This window comes from Myodes glareolus, chromosome 1 (assembly GCF_982192425.1).
Source record: "Myodes glareolus chromosome 1, mMyoGla1.1, whole genome shotgun sequence".
Lineage (NCBI taxonomy): Eukaryota > Metazoa > Chordata > Mammalia > Rodentia > Cricetidae > Myodes > Myodes glareolus.
This window is the reverse complement of record NC_142026.1, coordinates 63,894,935-63,909,560: the sequence shown is the minus strand read 5'-3', so window position 1 is coordinate 63,909,560 and position 14,626 is coordinate 63,894,935. Positions and strand designations below refer to the sequence as shown.

At 48.9% G+C, this 14,626-nt stretch overlaps 1 protein-coding gene across 1 annotated transcript in view; it reads right to left on the bottom strand.

Annotated features, from left to right (window-relative positions):
* The window catches only part of Clptm1 (CLPTM1 regulator of GABA type A receptor forward trafficking), a 30,402-nt gene extending 22,481 nt beyond the window's left edge, over positions 1-7,921 (bottom strand). The window contains exon 1 of the mRNA XM_048433321.3: positions 7,831-7,921. Within this exon, the coding sequence (XP_048289278.1) occupies positions 7,831-7,902 (72 nt within the window). The 5' untranslated portion in view covers positions 7,903-7,921. The remainder of the gene's footprint in view (positions 1-7,830) is intronic.
* Positions 7,922-14,626: the final 6,705 nt, after the last annotated feature.

Genomic DNA, 14,626 nt, shown 5'->3' with positions numbered 1-14,626 from the left:
GTACAGATGCCTGAATACTACCACCAAGGATACCTGTGCTGGGGATGGTGATGACACACTGAGAAGTTGGCGCTCAAAGGGAACCTGTGGCCAGACCTAGAGCTCAGGTGCTAAGAGCTAAATCACAGTACACTGGGGGCAGGGAGCAGACGCAGGTGCAGCCAGCAGCTGAGCACTGTCCAGAGAGTTGTCCTAGGACTCTGCAGTTGACATTAAAGGAGGTGGCCACCAAGGAAGATCCTTCCCTGGGCATGAGGGTTCTCTCAAGCGCTGCAGTCCAGCAGGGAAACAGACAGCCTGGAGCAGAGCCTCACTACTGTGTGCCGGTATACAAACATCCATCCCTGCACACCCAGCCCGACACCAAATTCCGAACAGTTGCACTCCGCAACTGAGCAAAGGCTCAGAGAGGTTAAGACACTTGTCTGGGTTACTCAGGAGCAAGACAACAGTGAGAAGGGATCAAGTAGGGATGATGTGGAAAGAATCATGTCTCACCGGGTAGAGAGGCACATGCCTATAATCCCAGCACTTGAGAGGTGAAAGACGAAGTACCAGGAGCTCAAAGCCAGTCTATGCCACCTCAAAACAAAAACCCTCAGAAGCAGAGGCACACCAGAGACACTCTGACAGCCAGGAGGGAGAGTCTACGGTAAGGCCGTCTCGGAAGCCTCTCTTTGGGCCCTGCTGGCTCCCTAGTCCTGTCCTCGTCCATCTCTCCTGCCAGCTGTGCCATCCCCCCTTCAAGGCAGTGCCTGAGGGCTAGAGAAGCACAGTAGTTCAGAGCACAGGCTGCTCTGAGAACCCCGGTGCCCAGCGCCCACACAGTGGCTTACAACCATCTGTAACTCCAGTTCCAGGGGATCCAACACCCTTTCCTGACCTCCACAGGTGCTAGGCACGCATGCAGTACATATGCATACATGCAGGCAAAGTCCTCAGATGTATAAAATAAAATACATCAATCTTTAAAAAGGGGGTGGACAGGAGCTGCACCACCATGGGTATTAGGGAGAATCGGTGCCTGATCATACCTGTGAAGTCAACAGATAAAGTGCCTCAATGTCCCGGGGTCACACACACCCATGGTCCCCAGGCTCCACTACTCAGCCTTCTCCCCCAGGACCTTGAACTCCAGTCTTGCACATCTTTCCTGATCAATTCCCAAAAGGGAACAGAGCAAAGCAGTCATGGAGCAGGACAGGTGTCATTTGTTACCTCTTGTCCCCATTACCTGCAAGAGCCCTTCTTCTTATTACCCAAAGTGCAAGACAGCACCGAGGTGGCAGGGAGGGGTCAACTTTGGGGTCCAGTAGACCTCAGCTTCTCCCACGGTTCTTGCCTGAGACTCCTTAGGCATGTCACACCCTATGCCCTAGAGACAAACTTGTGAAAATACTGGCACAGAGTTAACAGAAAAGCTCCCCTCCATGGGTTCCCAGAACTGATCTGCATACCTACTGTGTGCCAGGCCCTGAGCTAGGTGACAGCCACTAAGCTCAGGGTCTGGTGGTGGCTCAGGCTGCGTCAAGAAGGAAACACACCTGCAGAACAGCAAGTAGTAACGAGCCGTGTGCAGCACCACATGCCTACCAGCCGACACTCACCTGCCTACCAACCTAGCATCCATTTACATCTGCTTTTCTCCCTTCTCCCTACCTGATTACCTACCAACCTATCACCGACCTGATTTAGGCAGTAGTCCAGCATCTACCCAGCCCTTTCTGTGGAGCAATCAACGTTCTTCCTAAAACACGTAACTAAGATAAACAGAAAATATGCTTTGGAGAAAGGCGACAGACACCAGGACATGAGGTGTAGGAACCCACACAGACTGGGTCAACTCGGTGAGCCTCACAGGCTGGGAGAGATGCAGTCACATGGGGAACCTAGGGAAGGGTGTTTTAATGGTGGGGAAAGTATAAGGGCCAGCAGACCTGTCTGGCTACAAGGTAAAAATCTTCTACCAGACCTCACTGAGAAGGCTGAAGGTTTCTAGCAAGTCTAGCAAGTCTAGATAGACTCAGAGTCAGGAAGAGAGGTGGCGGCCAGGTCAGGATTTGAAGTCACACCTGGCTGCTTCTCCTCACAGTGATGGGAATCAAATCTAGTCCTCTGAAAAAAGTAGCAAGTGTTCTTAACTACTGAGCCACCCAAAGGTTTTTGTCTGTCTGTCTATCTATTACTAAACATTGCTTTGTTTTGTTTTTGTCTTTTGAGGCAGGGTCTATGTAGCTCTAACTATCCTGAAACTTCTGTCTCTGTCTCTCTCTCTTGGTTTTTCAAGACAGGGTTTCTCCAAGTAACAGTCTTGGCTGTCCTGAAACTGCTTGGGAGACCAGACTGGCCTCAAACTCACTGAGATCCGCCTGTCTCTGCCTCCCAGTACTGAGATTAAAGGTGTGCGCCACCACCGCCTGGCGTCCTAGAACTTTCTATATAGACCAGGCTGGCCTCAAACTCACCAAGTGGCTGGGATTAAAGGTGTGTGCCAATATCCCTGGCTTTTGTTTTTTAATTGTGTATGTGAGATGTGCATACACACTGTATATGCATTTGCATGCAGTTGCCCCTGGAGGCTGCTGAGCCTGAGCTGGAGTTACAGGCAGTTACTTATGAGTTGCCCAATGTGGGTGGAGGAAACTGAACTGCAGTCTCCCACAAAAGCAGCCAGCTCTCCAGCCCGAGAGGTGTGCAATCCCGCAATCCCAGCACTCACGAAGCAAACATAGGCAGATTTCTGTGGGTTTGACCCCAATCTGATCTACATGGTGAGTTCTGGGCCGGTCAAAGATACAAAGAAAGCTCCTGTCTCAAAAAAAAAAAAAAAAAAAAAAAAAAAAAAAAAAAGTCAATACATGAGTAATTAATTACTTCTCATTGGTGTGTGTGTGTGTGTGTGTGTGTGTGTGTGAGAGAGTCTGGAGGACAACTCTAGAGTTAGCTCTCCCTTAGCTTTTATGTAGACTATAGGAACAAACACTGGTTGCCAGGTTTATATAGCCAAACCATCTCCACAGCCTCTCCAATCCCAGAGTTTTAACTGCATCTAAGCAGGTGAGGTGGTGTATACCTGTAATACCAACTCTTTGAAGGAAAGGCTGGAGGACTGTCTTGAGTTTGAAGTCAGCCTAGGTTATAAATGAGGTCCCCTTTCTCTACAAAACAGCATTAAAGCTAGGTGGTAGCACACGCCTTTAAACCCAGTACGTGGGAGGCAAAGGCAGCTGGAATTCTGAGTTAAAAGCCATCCTGGGGGCTGGAGAGATGGCTCAGAGGTTAAGAGCATTGACTGCTCTTCCGGAGGTCCTGAGTTCAATTCCCAGCCACCACATGGTGGCTCACAACCATCTGTAATGAGATCTGGTGCCCTCTTTTGGCCTGCAGGCATACATGGAGGCTGAACACTGTGTACATAAAAAATAAATAAATAAATATGAATAAATAAATAAATAAGTAAATGAATCTTTAAAAAAAAAAGTCATCCTGGTCTACACAGTCCCAGGATAGCCAGAGCTACATACATAATAGAGAGACCCTGTCTCAAAACAAACAAAAACCAATAAACAGGCTGGGCAGTGGTGGCACATGCCTTTAATCCGAGCACTCGGAGAGGCAGGCGGATCTCTGTGCGTTCGAGGCCAGCCTGATATACAGAGCAAGTTCCAGGACAGGTTCCAAAGCCACAGAGTTCTGTCTCAAAAAACCAAAAAACAGGGCTGGAGAGATGGCTCAGAGGTTAAGAGAACTAGTTGCTCTTCCAGAGGTCATGAGTTCAATTCCCAGCAACCACATGGTGGCTCACAACTATCTGTAATGAGATCTGATGCCTTCTTCTGGCACATGGCCATACATGGAGGCAGAATGTTATATACATAATAAAAAAATAAATCTTAAAAAAAATGTTTAAAAAAAAAACCCAAAAAACAAACAAACAAACAAAACCCCAGAAAAACCAAAAACCAAACCAAAAAAAAAACCCCACAAAAACAATAACAGCAACAACAAAAAACAGGGTTGGAGAGATGGTTGAGCAGTTATGAGCTCACAACCATCCATCACCCGTTCTAAGGAATCTGACCTCTGCAGGCAACAGGCCCCTGTGACCTCACACTATAGAGTGCATCCAAAGCCACTATACTCTCAAACAACTGTGACTGTATCTAAATTGAACTTCAACAAAGAGGTGACCCTCCTGTGGCTCCCCTTGCCCATGGAGTCAAGGCCAAATCCTCACTAGCCTGGCACCCCATGCCTCCCCACTTCTCTCTTCTCTCTCCCGTTACCTGTCTGGTCACAGTGCTTACTGAGCTTATCTGATGCCCTTCCTCATGCCACGTATCTTCTACCTCAGGGCCTTTGCACAGGCTAGTCCCATTACATCAATGTTTTTTCCTTCTGGAAATTCTGTTTCACCTCTCTTAGGTCTTTGACGAAGTGCTACCTCCTCTGAGAAGTCTTCCCCAAGACCCTACTTAAATGGCAGCTCTTCCACCAACCCACCACTCATTCCATACCACATCCCAGCAATATATCTGTCCAATATCATCCAAGATCCAAGATGGATCTGTCATCCAAGATCAGGTAGATTTTTGTTACTGTGTCCCCATCCATGCTTCCCCACCTACGACTGGGCACACAAAGTCTGGGAAAGCAGAGCCTCTTTTACCTACAACCATGTCCCCAGCGTGTCAGGCACCTGCGGAGGGAAGATGAACAGACTGCTGTGACACAGGCAAGGGAAGGATCCACCTGCTCCCTACTAAGTCAGCTGGCTAGGGGACGGTAGGAGAGAATGTGAAGGTGGCAGGGAGGAAAGTACAGCTCCCATCGAGGCTCCAACCAGTCTGGGAGCAGCTGTGACTGCCAAGGCTGTACAGAACCATGCCTTCAAGGACCACTGAGATCCACCATGACCACCCAGACTCCAACTTGGTCCAGCCTCTGGCTAAGTCCCATTCACTGCTGCAGAAGTGAGCTGGCACAGAACACCTGCCAGGGATGGGTTAGGATGCAGCTCAGTGTGGAGGGCTGGCTAAGCATACAGCACCCTCCTGGGTCCCACAACCTATATCATTGATAAAAACAGAACAGTCAGGCGGTGGTGGTGCACACCTTGTGGATCTCTGTGAGTTCAAGGCCAACCTGGTCTACAGAACAGGCCCAGGACTGTTACAAAGAGAAACTCTGTCTCAAAACAAACACAGGGGGCTGGAGAGATGGCTCAGTGGTTAAGAGCATTGCCTGCTCTTCCAAAGGTCCTGCTTTTCCAAAGGTCCTGAGTTCAATTCCCAGCAACCACATGGTGGTTCACAACCATCTGAAATGAGATCTGATGCCCTCTTCTGGCCTGCAGGCAGACACACAGACAGAATATTGTATACATAATAAATAAATAAATATTTAAAAACCCCACAAACTTCTCTGGGCCAAGAGTATAGTGGAGAAGACAAACCCAACAGAATGGTTGGCCCAGCAGAACCCCAGGAGCCCAAAGGGCACACCCGACCCAACCTGGGAGGACTTCTTGGGAGAGGAAATTTAAGATCAGAGGACAAGTAAAGATCATCCAGGTAGGGGGTATGCTGGCTCCTGTCAGGAGGCTGAGGCAGAAGACTTTAAATCTGAGGCCAGCCTGGGTTACATGGAGACTCTTCTCTTCAAGCAAACAAATAAACAAAAACAAAAACTGCACGTGCCTTGCGATTACAGCTGCTTCCCAGGTTCCTTAGTGGATGCTCCTGGGGCCTGTGTGAGAGGGCAGACACAAGGACCCGAGAGTGAGAAGCAGGAGAAGGAGACTGCGAGGAGGAACACTGGAAGCACTGCAGGAGGCCAGGTTTGCAGTGGGGGACACTCTCCAATCCCTGGCTCTCCAGCACAGATCATTCTGCCCACCCCTACCCCTAAGAACATTTACCCACCACTACCCCCAAGAACATTTGCAAGTTTCTAGAGACATTTTTGGTTGTCAAGCCAGGAAGGTGCATACCCACTACAACGTGGCCTACAAACACCAGAGGCATCCTAGAGTACAGGTGCAGCCCCACATTGAAAGATTTCCCAACTCAAAATGTCAATAACCAAGGGTGCTAAAAAGCCTAGTCTAGGTCGGGCAGTATTTGGGAGGCAGAGGCAGACGCATCTCTGAGTTAGTTCTAGGACAGCCAGAGCTACACACAGAGAAACCCTGTCTTCTTGAAAGAGAGAGAGAGAGAGAGAGAGAGAGAGAGAACTAAAAAGGAATAAAGAAAGCCTAGTCTAGTCAAAAAAAAAAAAAAGTCATGCCAGGTCTTGATCTGCTTTAAAAAAAAAAAAAAAGTGTGAACTTTATCCTGAGGGCCAAAGGATGTTAAAAGTTTACAAGCATGAGCTAGGATTAGTGATATATGTCGATCATTCCAGCACTTGGGAGGCTGAAGCAGAAGGGTGGCGAGTTCAGGGACAGCCTGAGCTTCATAGAAAGACCCTGACTCAAGTAACAGACAAAAGATTTAGGGCAGAGATGGGAACCAGAGAGGCTTCAGATGTGTCTGGAAGTTCAACACACTGTAAGTCTTGGTCTCTCATGCCACTGACACCCATTAATTGACAGACATTTAAAGGAGGTAGGACCACAGTTCAGAGACTAGGAAGTCCCTACAGACCCAGCCAATGCACTCATTCCAGCAAGGACTCAACCGACATTCCCCCAAGCTGCCTGCACCCTAGGGCTGGCTGGAAATGGCAGAAAGACTTAGTCCAGATATGCTGGGCTCTGTCTCACAACTTTTGTCTGGTATTTCCCCTCAAGAGAGTATATCTGCCCTGCCTGGGAGATCCTGCAGCCCCTCATTCAGACTTCTGTCTCTACCCTTCTCTTTAAACTGCAGCTTCTTCACTGACTCTCCTCACTGCAGGGACGTGGTTCGAGCCATCTTTACAGCCCACAAGGCTAGCCCTCCCACCCAATTTCTCCATTAACCACTGGAGAAAGGCCCATAGAAAAAAAACTTGTCCAAGGTCACACCAAGTTAGGTTCCTGCCTCCCTCCCAGGCGGTACTCATCAGCCCTGAGCAGCCTCCTACGTGTCAGTGACATCCTGGTGGGTGGGTCGACAGCACCTTGCTGTCACTCCATCAATTCTCCCAGAAGCCTGCACGGAGCCTGAGTGAACTTGTGTGCTCCGAGGTCTCGGTGTAGTTTGAGTGGTGCTAGGTTAGAAGGATGCATCTGGACCAAATTCTCTATGTGGTCAGTTTAGACAGAGAGCACCTTGCTCAAGACAGACCACCCGCGGTCAGCCTTTGCTTGGAGCGGGTGCCAAAGTTAACCTGGGTGACCTTCTGTAAGTGTCTTCGTCTTGCTGTCCCTGGGATCCTTGTCTGTAAAATGGGTCTGTCGGCCTCCGCAGCCCCATGCCCTTTACCCACCATAATTACCGTATTTCCCCAGAGCTAGAAAACTCCCGATTAACCAAACACTGCCCCGTATCTCAGGCACTGCGGAACGGACCCGGAACACCAGAGCACTCTAGGAGCCTGGAGGAGCACAGTAGAGAACCTAGGTTGTCTGGGTTTACGAGTCTGCGTCCCTCTCCTTGGCTCGAGCTGGGAGTCTGGCGGGCGCCCGGCGCGAGCCTGCAGGGGACCTGGCGCGCAACAGCGCCCGGTTCCCGCCACGGTCCGGCCTCCTGGGCGGCCGACTGCTGCCTGGGCCCAATAGTCAAGGTCCCTGTGAGGAAAGGAGCCCCCGGTGCACCCGATTTCTCCAAAAGAGAAAAGACACTCCACACGGGAGTGCCCCCCGCTGGGGAAGCGCCCCCCTCAGGCACCTCTCGGCCTCCGTACCTGACCAGAGCTGCCTCCCCCGGCCGCCACCACGGCGCTGCCGGCCCCGTCCGCCTCCTGCGCCGCCGCCATCTTCCCGCTCCGGGTCCCCGCCCCCGCCGCCAGCCCCGCCCCGTCTCCGACGGCGCCAGCGCAATCGCGCGAGATTTCACACTTCGCGGGCCCGTATCCGCACCCCTTGGAAGGCCCGATTGGGCCACCGTACTCTGCTTCCTTCCTAACATTTCGCCGGAGGCTATTTGTGTGTGTATGGGGGTGGGGGTTGTTTGTTTGTTTTATTTTGATCTAACAGGAAGAAACTGCTCCAAAGCGCTCTTTCTAGTCTAAAATGTTCCTCTCATACCCTGGTCTTTTCGTACTGTACGGTCTTCCCTAGCAATCTGCTCCGCTTACTCTCGCTGCTTTTCGTGAGTTCTACTGGCTATAGTTCCTGAGCTTTTCCGGCCACCGTAGAAAACCCGCTGGGGCCACGCCCCGCTCCGACGGGAAGTCCGTCGTGGAGCCGACCGTAGTTCTCGGGCTCGCGGGTGGTCGTTGGTTTGTGTTCTTCACTTCTGGTGTGGTTTTCCTTAGTCTCAGCTTTCGCCATCAAGTCCCCCAAGGTGGTAGCATTCAGAGGCCCTATTTCAGGGTTTTTTAACGACACAACACCTGGAAATGGGACCCTAGCCACTATTAGGCAGCTTAATGTGCGCTTCAATAGAGCTCTATGCTTTTCAGCAAACCTCGCCGCTTTTAAACACCGTTTCGTGTGCTCAAATGAATTTGTTTGTTTCCCAAGAGACCATCTCTCACACCACAGTTGATGTAAAAGCATGAGGATTTTACTAATTCTGTCATGACAGGGTCTTTCAGCATTCGAAAAGCCAGAAAGACCCCAAATGGCTGGTACAGGCTACTTTTAAAGGAAAAAAGCCACTGAAACAAAGGGGGGGGGGGGTGTTGGGAGTTGTTCTTTAACTATTATGATTGACTTATTCAAAAGGGCTATTACCAATAATTGACTGGAGAGAGGTTGCCAGATCAGATGAGGTAAGAGGGAACATCTGAGGGTCACTTTGCCCTTTCCCAGGGACCTAAGGGTTATCTTGCCTCTATTCAGTAGCTGAGTTCTATTTGGAGAACATTCACAAGGACTCAGGGAGATGATGGAAAGTTCCCAACATTTCAGTACGTGCATGTGTAGTTATTAGGTCCTTGACTCCCAGGGAGAGGGGGGAGGCACTACTGCTGAGACTGAGAGGGCTCAGAATTTTCTTAAAGTTTTACACTCTCTATCTCTGGCTGTCCTGGAACTCATCTATAGACCAGGCTGGCCTCTGCTTCCCTGAGATTAAAGGCGTGAGCCACCACCACTCGGCTAAAGACAGAATTTCTTGTTTTGGGTATTTTTTTCCGATACAAAGGATTTCTCTAGCGTTGGCTCTTTTGGAACTCGCTCTGTAGACCAGGCTGGTCTTGAACTCAGAGAGATTATCTGCTTCTCCTTTCCCAGTGCTGGAATTACAGGTGTGTGCCACCATCCAACACAATTTTTTTTTTCAAAGACAGAATCTCATACTGTACCCCAGGCTGGACTCAACTAGTGATCATCCTGCCTCAGCCTCCGTAGTACTGAGGACACAGACATGAACCATGAGCTTAATAACCCTTCCTATTTTATGTTTTGTTTATTTTGACCTGGTAAGGGGAAATGAAATGGTCTTGAAATGTGGCATTTGTAGAATTTGTCACATCTTCCAGCATCAGCTTCCCGAGCTGGAATGAACAGGTTTGTGGCTAGCACACTAAGCTAGAATGCCATAATTTTAATTAGATACAAAATTAAATTTTAGATTAGCTCCTATATCTCCCAAAGGACTGCAATCAAGGATTGGATATGTTGGCCCACGACTTTGGTTTCAGCACTCGGAAGGCAGAAGCAAGCAAATCTCGTGAGTTCTAGGCCAGTCTGGGCTACATAACTATGCCCTCTTTCAGAAAGGGTTACAAGCAGTTTGGCCTGCCCAGCCAAAAAGGCTGGGAACTGAACGCTGGTCAGATGGAGACAAGCCTACCCAACCAAAGAGCTAGGAACTGAATGCTGGTCGGGTAGAAGCAAGCCCTCTTAACTGTTGAGACATTTCTTCAGCCCCACTGAAAACTCTTTACATTGTTTTTAGATTATTTTATGTCTTTTTTGTTGTTTTTGTTTTTCAAGACAGGGTTTTTTCTCTTTAGCTTTGGAGCCTGTCCTGGAACTAGCTCTTGTAGACCAGGTTGGCCTCAAACTCACAGAGATCCACCTGCCACTGCCTCCCGAGTGCTGGGATTAAAGGCGTGCACCACTACCGCCTGGCTATTTTATGTCTTCACATATGGATGTGTACCGTGTATGTATCTAGGGCCCTTGAAGGCCTAAAAAGGCCACCAGGTCCCCGGGACTGGATTTAAAGACTATTTTTTTCAATTTTATTTTATTGAGATTTATTGAGCTCTATAGTTTTCTCTGCTCCCCTCCCTGCCTTTCCCCTCCCCCCTTCAGCCCTCCCCCAAGGTCCCCATGCACCCAATTTACTCAGGAGATCTTGTCTTTTTATACTTTCTACTTCTCATGTAGATTATATCTGTGTAAGTCTCTCTTAGTTCTCTGGAATTGTGGAAGCTCACAACTGACTGCAACTCCAATTCCAGGGGTTCCTAGTGTCAGATCAGGATCTGACACCCTCACATACGTGCAGGAGAAAGACCAGTGTACCTAAAACAAAGATAAATAAATTAGCCAGGCAGTCAAATGCATTTAATCCCAGCACTTACTTGGGAGGCAGAGACAGGTGGATCTCTGAGGTTGCGGCCAGCCACATGAAGTCTGTATCGGTCACATTTCCGTTGCTGTAATAAGATACCATGGCCAAAAGTGATCTTGGAAGAAAGAGTTTGTTTTGGGCTATAGTTCCAGGGAACCATATGGAACATGGCAGGGACGCATGGCAAAGGGCAGCAGGTACTGTGACTGGAGCAAGAATTGAAGAGCTGACCTTCAAATGCATGCATGGAGCAGAGGGAATAAGAGCTGTGTACATCATGAAGCCTCTGTCGAAGCTCACTTTCAGTGACATACTTCCTGTAGCTCAGCCTCACCCTAAAGCTTCCCAAATGGGGCCACCAGTTGAGGACCAGGTGTTCACATCTCTTGAACCTAGGTGGGAGGGGACATCCTCATTCAAACTACTTTAGGAAGACATGAATTGTTCCTGTAGGCAGTTTTTGCTGTATCATTGGTTTCTCAAGTTTTCTGACTGCAGAAAAGGCAAACAGGATCCCCAGAGAGAGACCCTCCTCTTCCCAATTTCTCCCTTTGTTCCCTTGAGTTTTCATCTTTTTTTCTTTTTTGGCTTTGCGAGACAGGGTTTCTGTATAACCCTGACTGCTGGCACTCACTCTGCAGACCAGGCTGGCCTTGAACTCACAGAGATCTGCCTGCCTCTGCCTCCGGAGCGCTGGGATTAAAGACGTGCGCCACCACTGGCAATTTTTCGTCTTTCTTTCCTGCCTCAGTCTCACCTGGGTTCATATCAGGTTGTGGCAGGGAATGAAGTTGGGTGGAGCTCCTAACCTATGCAGGAGGCCCTGTCTTCCATTCCTAGTACCACAGCCAGCTGGGCATGGTGGTGTACACCTGTAATCTGGACACAAGTGAATCAGATGTCCAAGGCCAGCCTCCGCTACAGAGCAAGTTCTAGATCAGTCTGAGTTACTAGCGATCCTGTCTAGCAAAAGGAAGAAAAGAGATCCATATCTGCTCTTGACAGGCTAAATGGCTTGATAGCATCTCCCCTCCTCCTAGCTATGAATTATATTACCCCCCACACACACATACCAGCATGGTAACTGTAAAGACCTAGTAAGACCGATAGTGTAAAGATAATGCTGTTGGGAGTTCAAGTCCGGGAACTCACATGATGAAAGACAGGTAATTCCTAAAAGATGCCCTCTGACCTCCACACATGTGCCATGCACATGTCCCCCCATCATAATAAAATGTAAAAAGTAAGCATCTACCCTTTCATTCTCTGCTTGCTCTCCTAGCCTTTAGATCTCAGCTCTCTGGTAGTACCTCTTCCTCTGGGAAGCCCTCCAGGCTCTCTAGTCTCCTCAGTTCCCCCATCTATGCCTACTGAGTGGCAATATTCCCATGACTGAATGTGTCCACTTGTACTACGCAGGCCAGACCTGAGATTACTGTGGTCACTGATGTGTCCCCAGCACTGACTTCAGGATCACTGCTGAATCAAAAAACCAAGCTCTCGTCACCACATGGCAAGAAGAAACTAAAGTATACAGATGTGGCCAGGCTGGGTGGTGATGGTGGTGCAACATTGGGGAGGCAGAGGCAGGCAGATAAAGGCTGGAATGTTGGCTCGGTAGTTAAGAGCACTGGTTGCAAGACTGGAGAGATGGCTCAGTGAAAGAGCACTGGCTGCTCTTCCAGAGGTCCTGAGTTCAATTCCCAGCACCCACATGGCAGCTCACAACCATCTTTCTTGGGATCCAATGCCCTCTTCTGACATGAAGGTGTTATGTGCACATAGAGCACTCATACATAAAATAAATAAACCTTAGAAAGGGCACTGGATGCTAGAGAACTCAGGTTCTAGGTTCAATTCTCAGTGCCCACTTTTGTTCGTAAGAATCTGTAGCTACGGTTCTAGGGCACCCAATGTTCTCTTATGACCTCCTTGGATACCAGTCATTCATATACAGGCAGGCAAAACACTCAAACACAAAATTAAATTTTTCTAACATTCAAATGAGGGTGAGAGTGTAGTTAATAGAGTGTTTGGTAGTGTTCACGACACCCTGGGTTCAATATCCAGCACTATAAAACCAGGGCTTTTGGTTTTTTTTTTTTTTTTTGGTTTTGTTTGTTTGTTTTTTGAGACAGGGTTTCTCTGTTTAGTACTGGCTGTCCTGGAACTCGCTTTGTAGACCAGGCTGGCCTCAAACTCACAGAGTGCTGGGATTAAAGGGGTGCGCCACCACCGCCCAGTGCTTTTTTTAAAAATATTTGTTATGCATACAATGTGCTGTTGGCATGTATGCCTACATGTCAGAAGAGGGCACCATATCTCATTATAAATGGTTGTGAGCCACCATGTGGTTGCTGGGAATTGAACTCAGGACCTCTGAAAGAGTAGCCAGTGCTCTTAACCTCTGAACCATCTCTCTAGCCCCCCCTGCCCAGTGCTTTTTGAACACCTTTAATCCCAGGGCAGAGGCAGGTGGATCTCTGTGAGTTTGAAGCCAGTCTGGTCTACAGATCAATTTCTAGGACAGCCAGAGCTGTGCAGAGAAACCCTGCCTCGAAAAAACAAGCAAGCAAACAACCAGGTTTTTGTTGTTAAGACAAGTTCTCACTATGCTGTGGAGGCTGGCCAGGAATTGTCATTAATTGAGATTACAGGTCTCGGCCTGCACTCAGCGCTGATTTGATTCATAACGTTAAGTGGATCACAGAATCGACACATTCTTTTTACCATTAGGGGGCACCCAACTCCACCAGGAACTGTGTTTACAGATTCTGAAGGAGAAGGGGCACTGACCCACCCCATTTTCTAAGTCTTCAGGAGACAGAACTCAAGATCCACAGTCCTAAGTCTGAGAAAGGAGAAATCTAGGGTTCCGATCACTCAGTTCTTAGAGAGACAGAATCTGGGCGCCTGGACAGTGGGGTCCTAAACGGAGGTGGTTGGGAATCTGAGAAAGAAAGGAATTCGCGGGTGGCACCGGGATTGGCTGAGAGCAGAACTGGCCTGGGCAGTGGTTCCCTTTGGCTTGAGTCTGTGGGAAACACTGGACAGAGCGGGAATTGTTCCCCCTGCGTCTCCCGCTCCCAAACACCCCCAGAGCTTGGCAGCCTCAGTTCTTCCCAGGCCCTGGGGACTTGGGAGCCTTCCACCGCCCCTCCTTCCCGTTCCCTGTTTTTTACTGGACTCACAGCTGCCCTGCCTCAGGACCTGGAAAACTGCCCCAGAGTATTGAAAGACTGGCCGGTAGGTTATTGCCGAACAAATTAAGAGAATTCAGGACATGGGTCCTCTACGGGACCAACGGCGCCACCTATGGGACACAGGAGGGAGGAACACAGACTTGTCCTCAGTCTACTCAGGGGGAAGACCTGGGCTGCATGTAAAACCTTATCTTCAGTAAACAAAAAAACAAACAAAGGAAACTTATGACGAAGTTATAATCATCAAAATGCTTTCAACTTTTGACTTGTTTTGTTTTGTTTTTGAGTCAGGGTTTCTCTGTGTAGCCCTGACTGTCTTGGAACTCGCTCTGTAGAACAGGCTGGCCTCAAACTCACAAAAGATCTGCCTGCCTGGGATTAAAGTTGTGTACCACCATTGCCTAGGTGGCTTCTTCTTTCTTTCTTTTTTTACTTTTTCCACAGAGATCTGCGTTCCTCAGCCCCCCAGGTGCTGGGATTATAGATGTGTGCTACCATGCCTACCTAATACGTTGGACACACGGAAAGACTGAGTTTGCAAACTTGTGTAAGAATAAAGGTTCTTTTACATACAGGACTTGGTCTCCTGGTTGGCTTTGGGGGGGACTCCGTGATCTGGGCAATTTGTTTGTTTTTTGAGACAGGGTTTCGTTTCTCTGTGTAGTCCTAGCTGTCCTGGAACTAACTCTGTAGACCAGGCTGGCCTCGAACTCACAAAGGTCTGCTTGCTTCTGTCTCCCAAGGGTTGGAATTAGCTGGGCAGTGGTGGTGCATGCCCTTAATTCCAGCACTCAGGAAGCAGAGGCA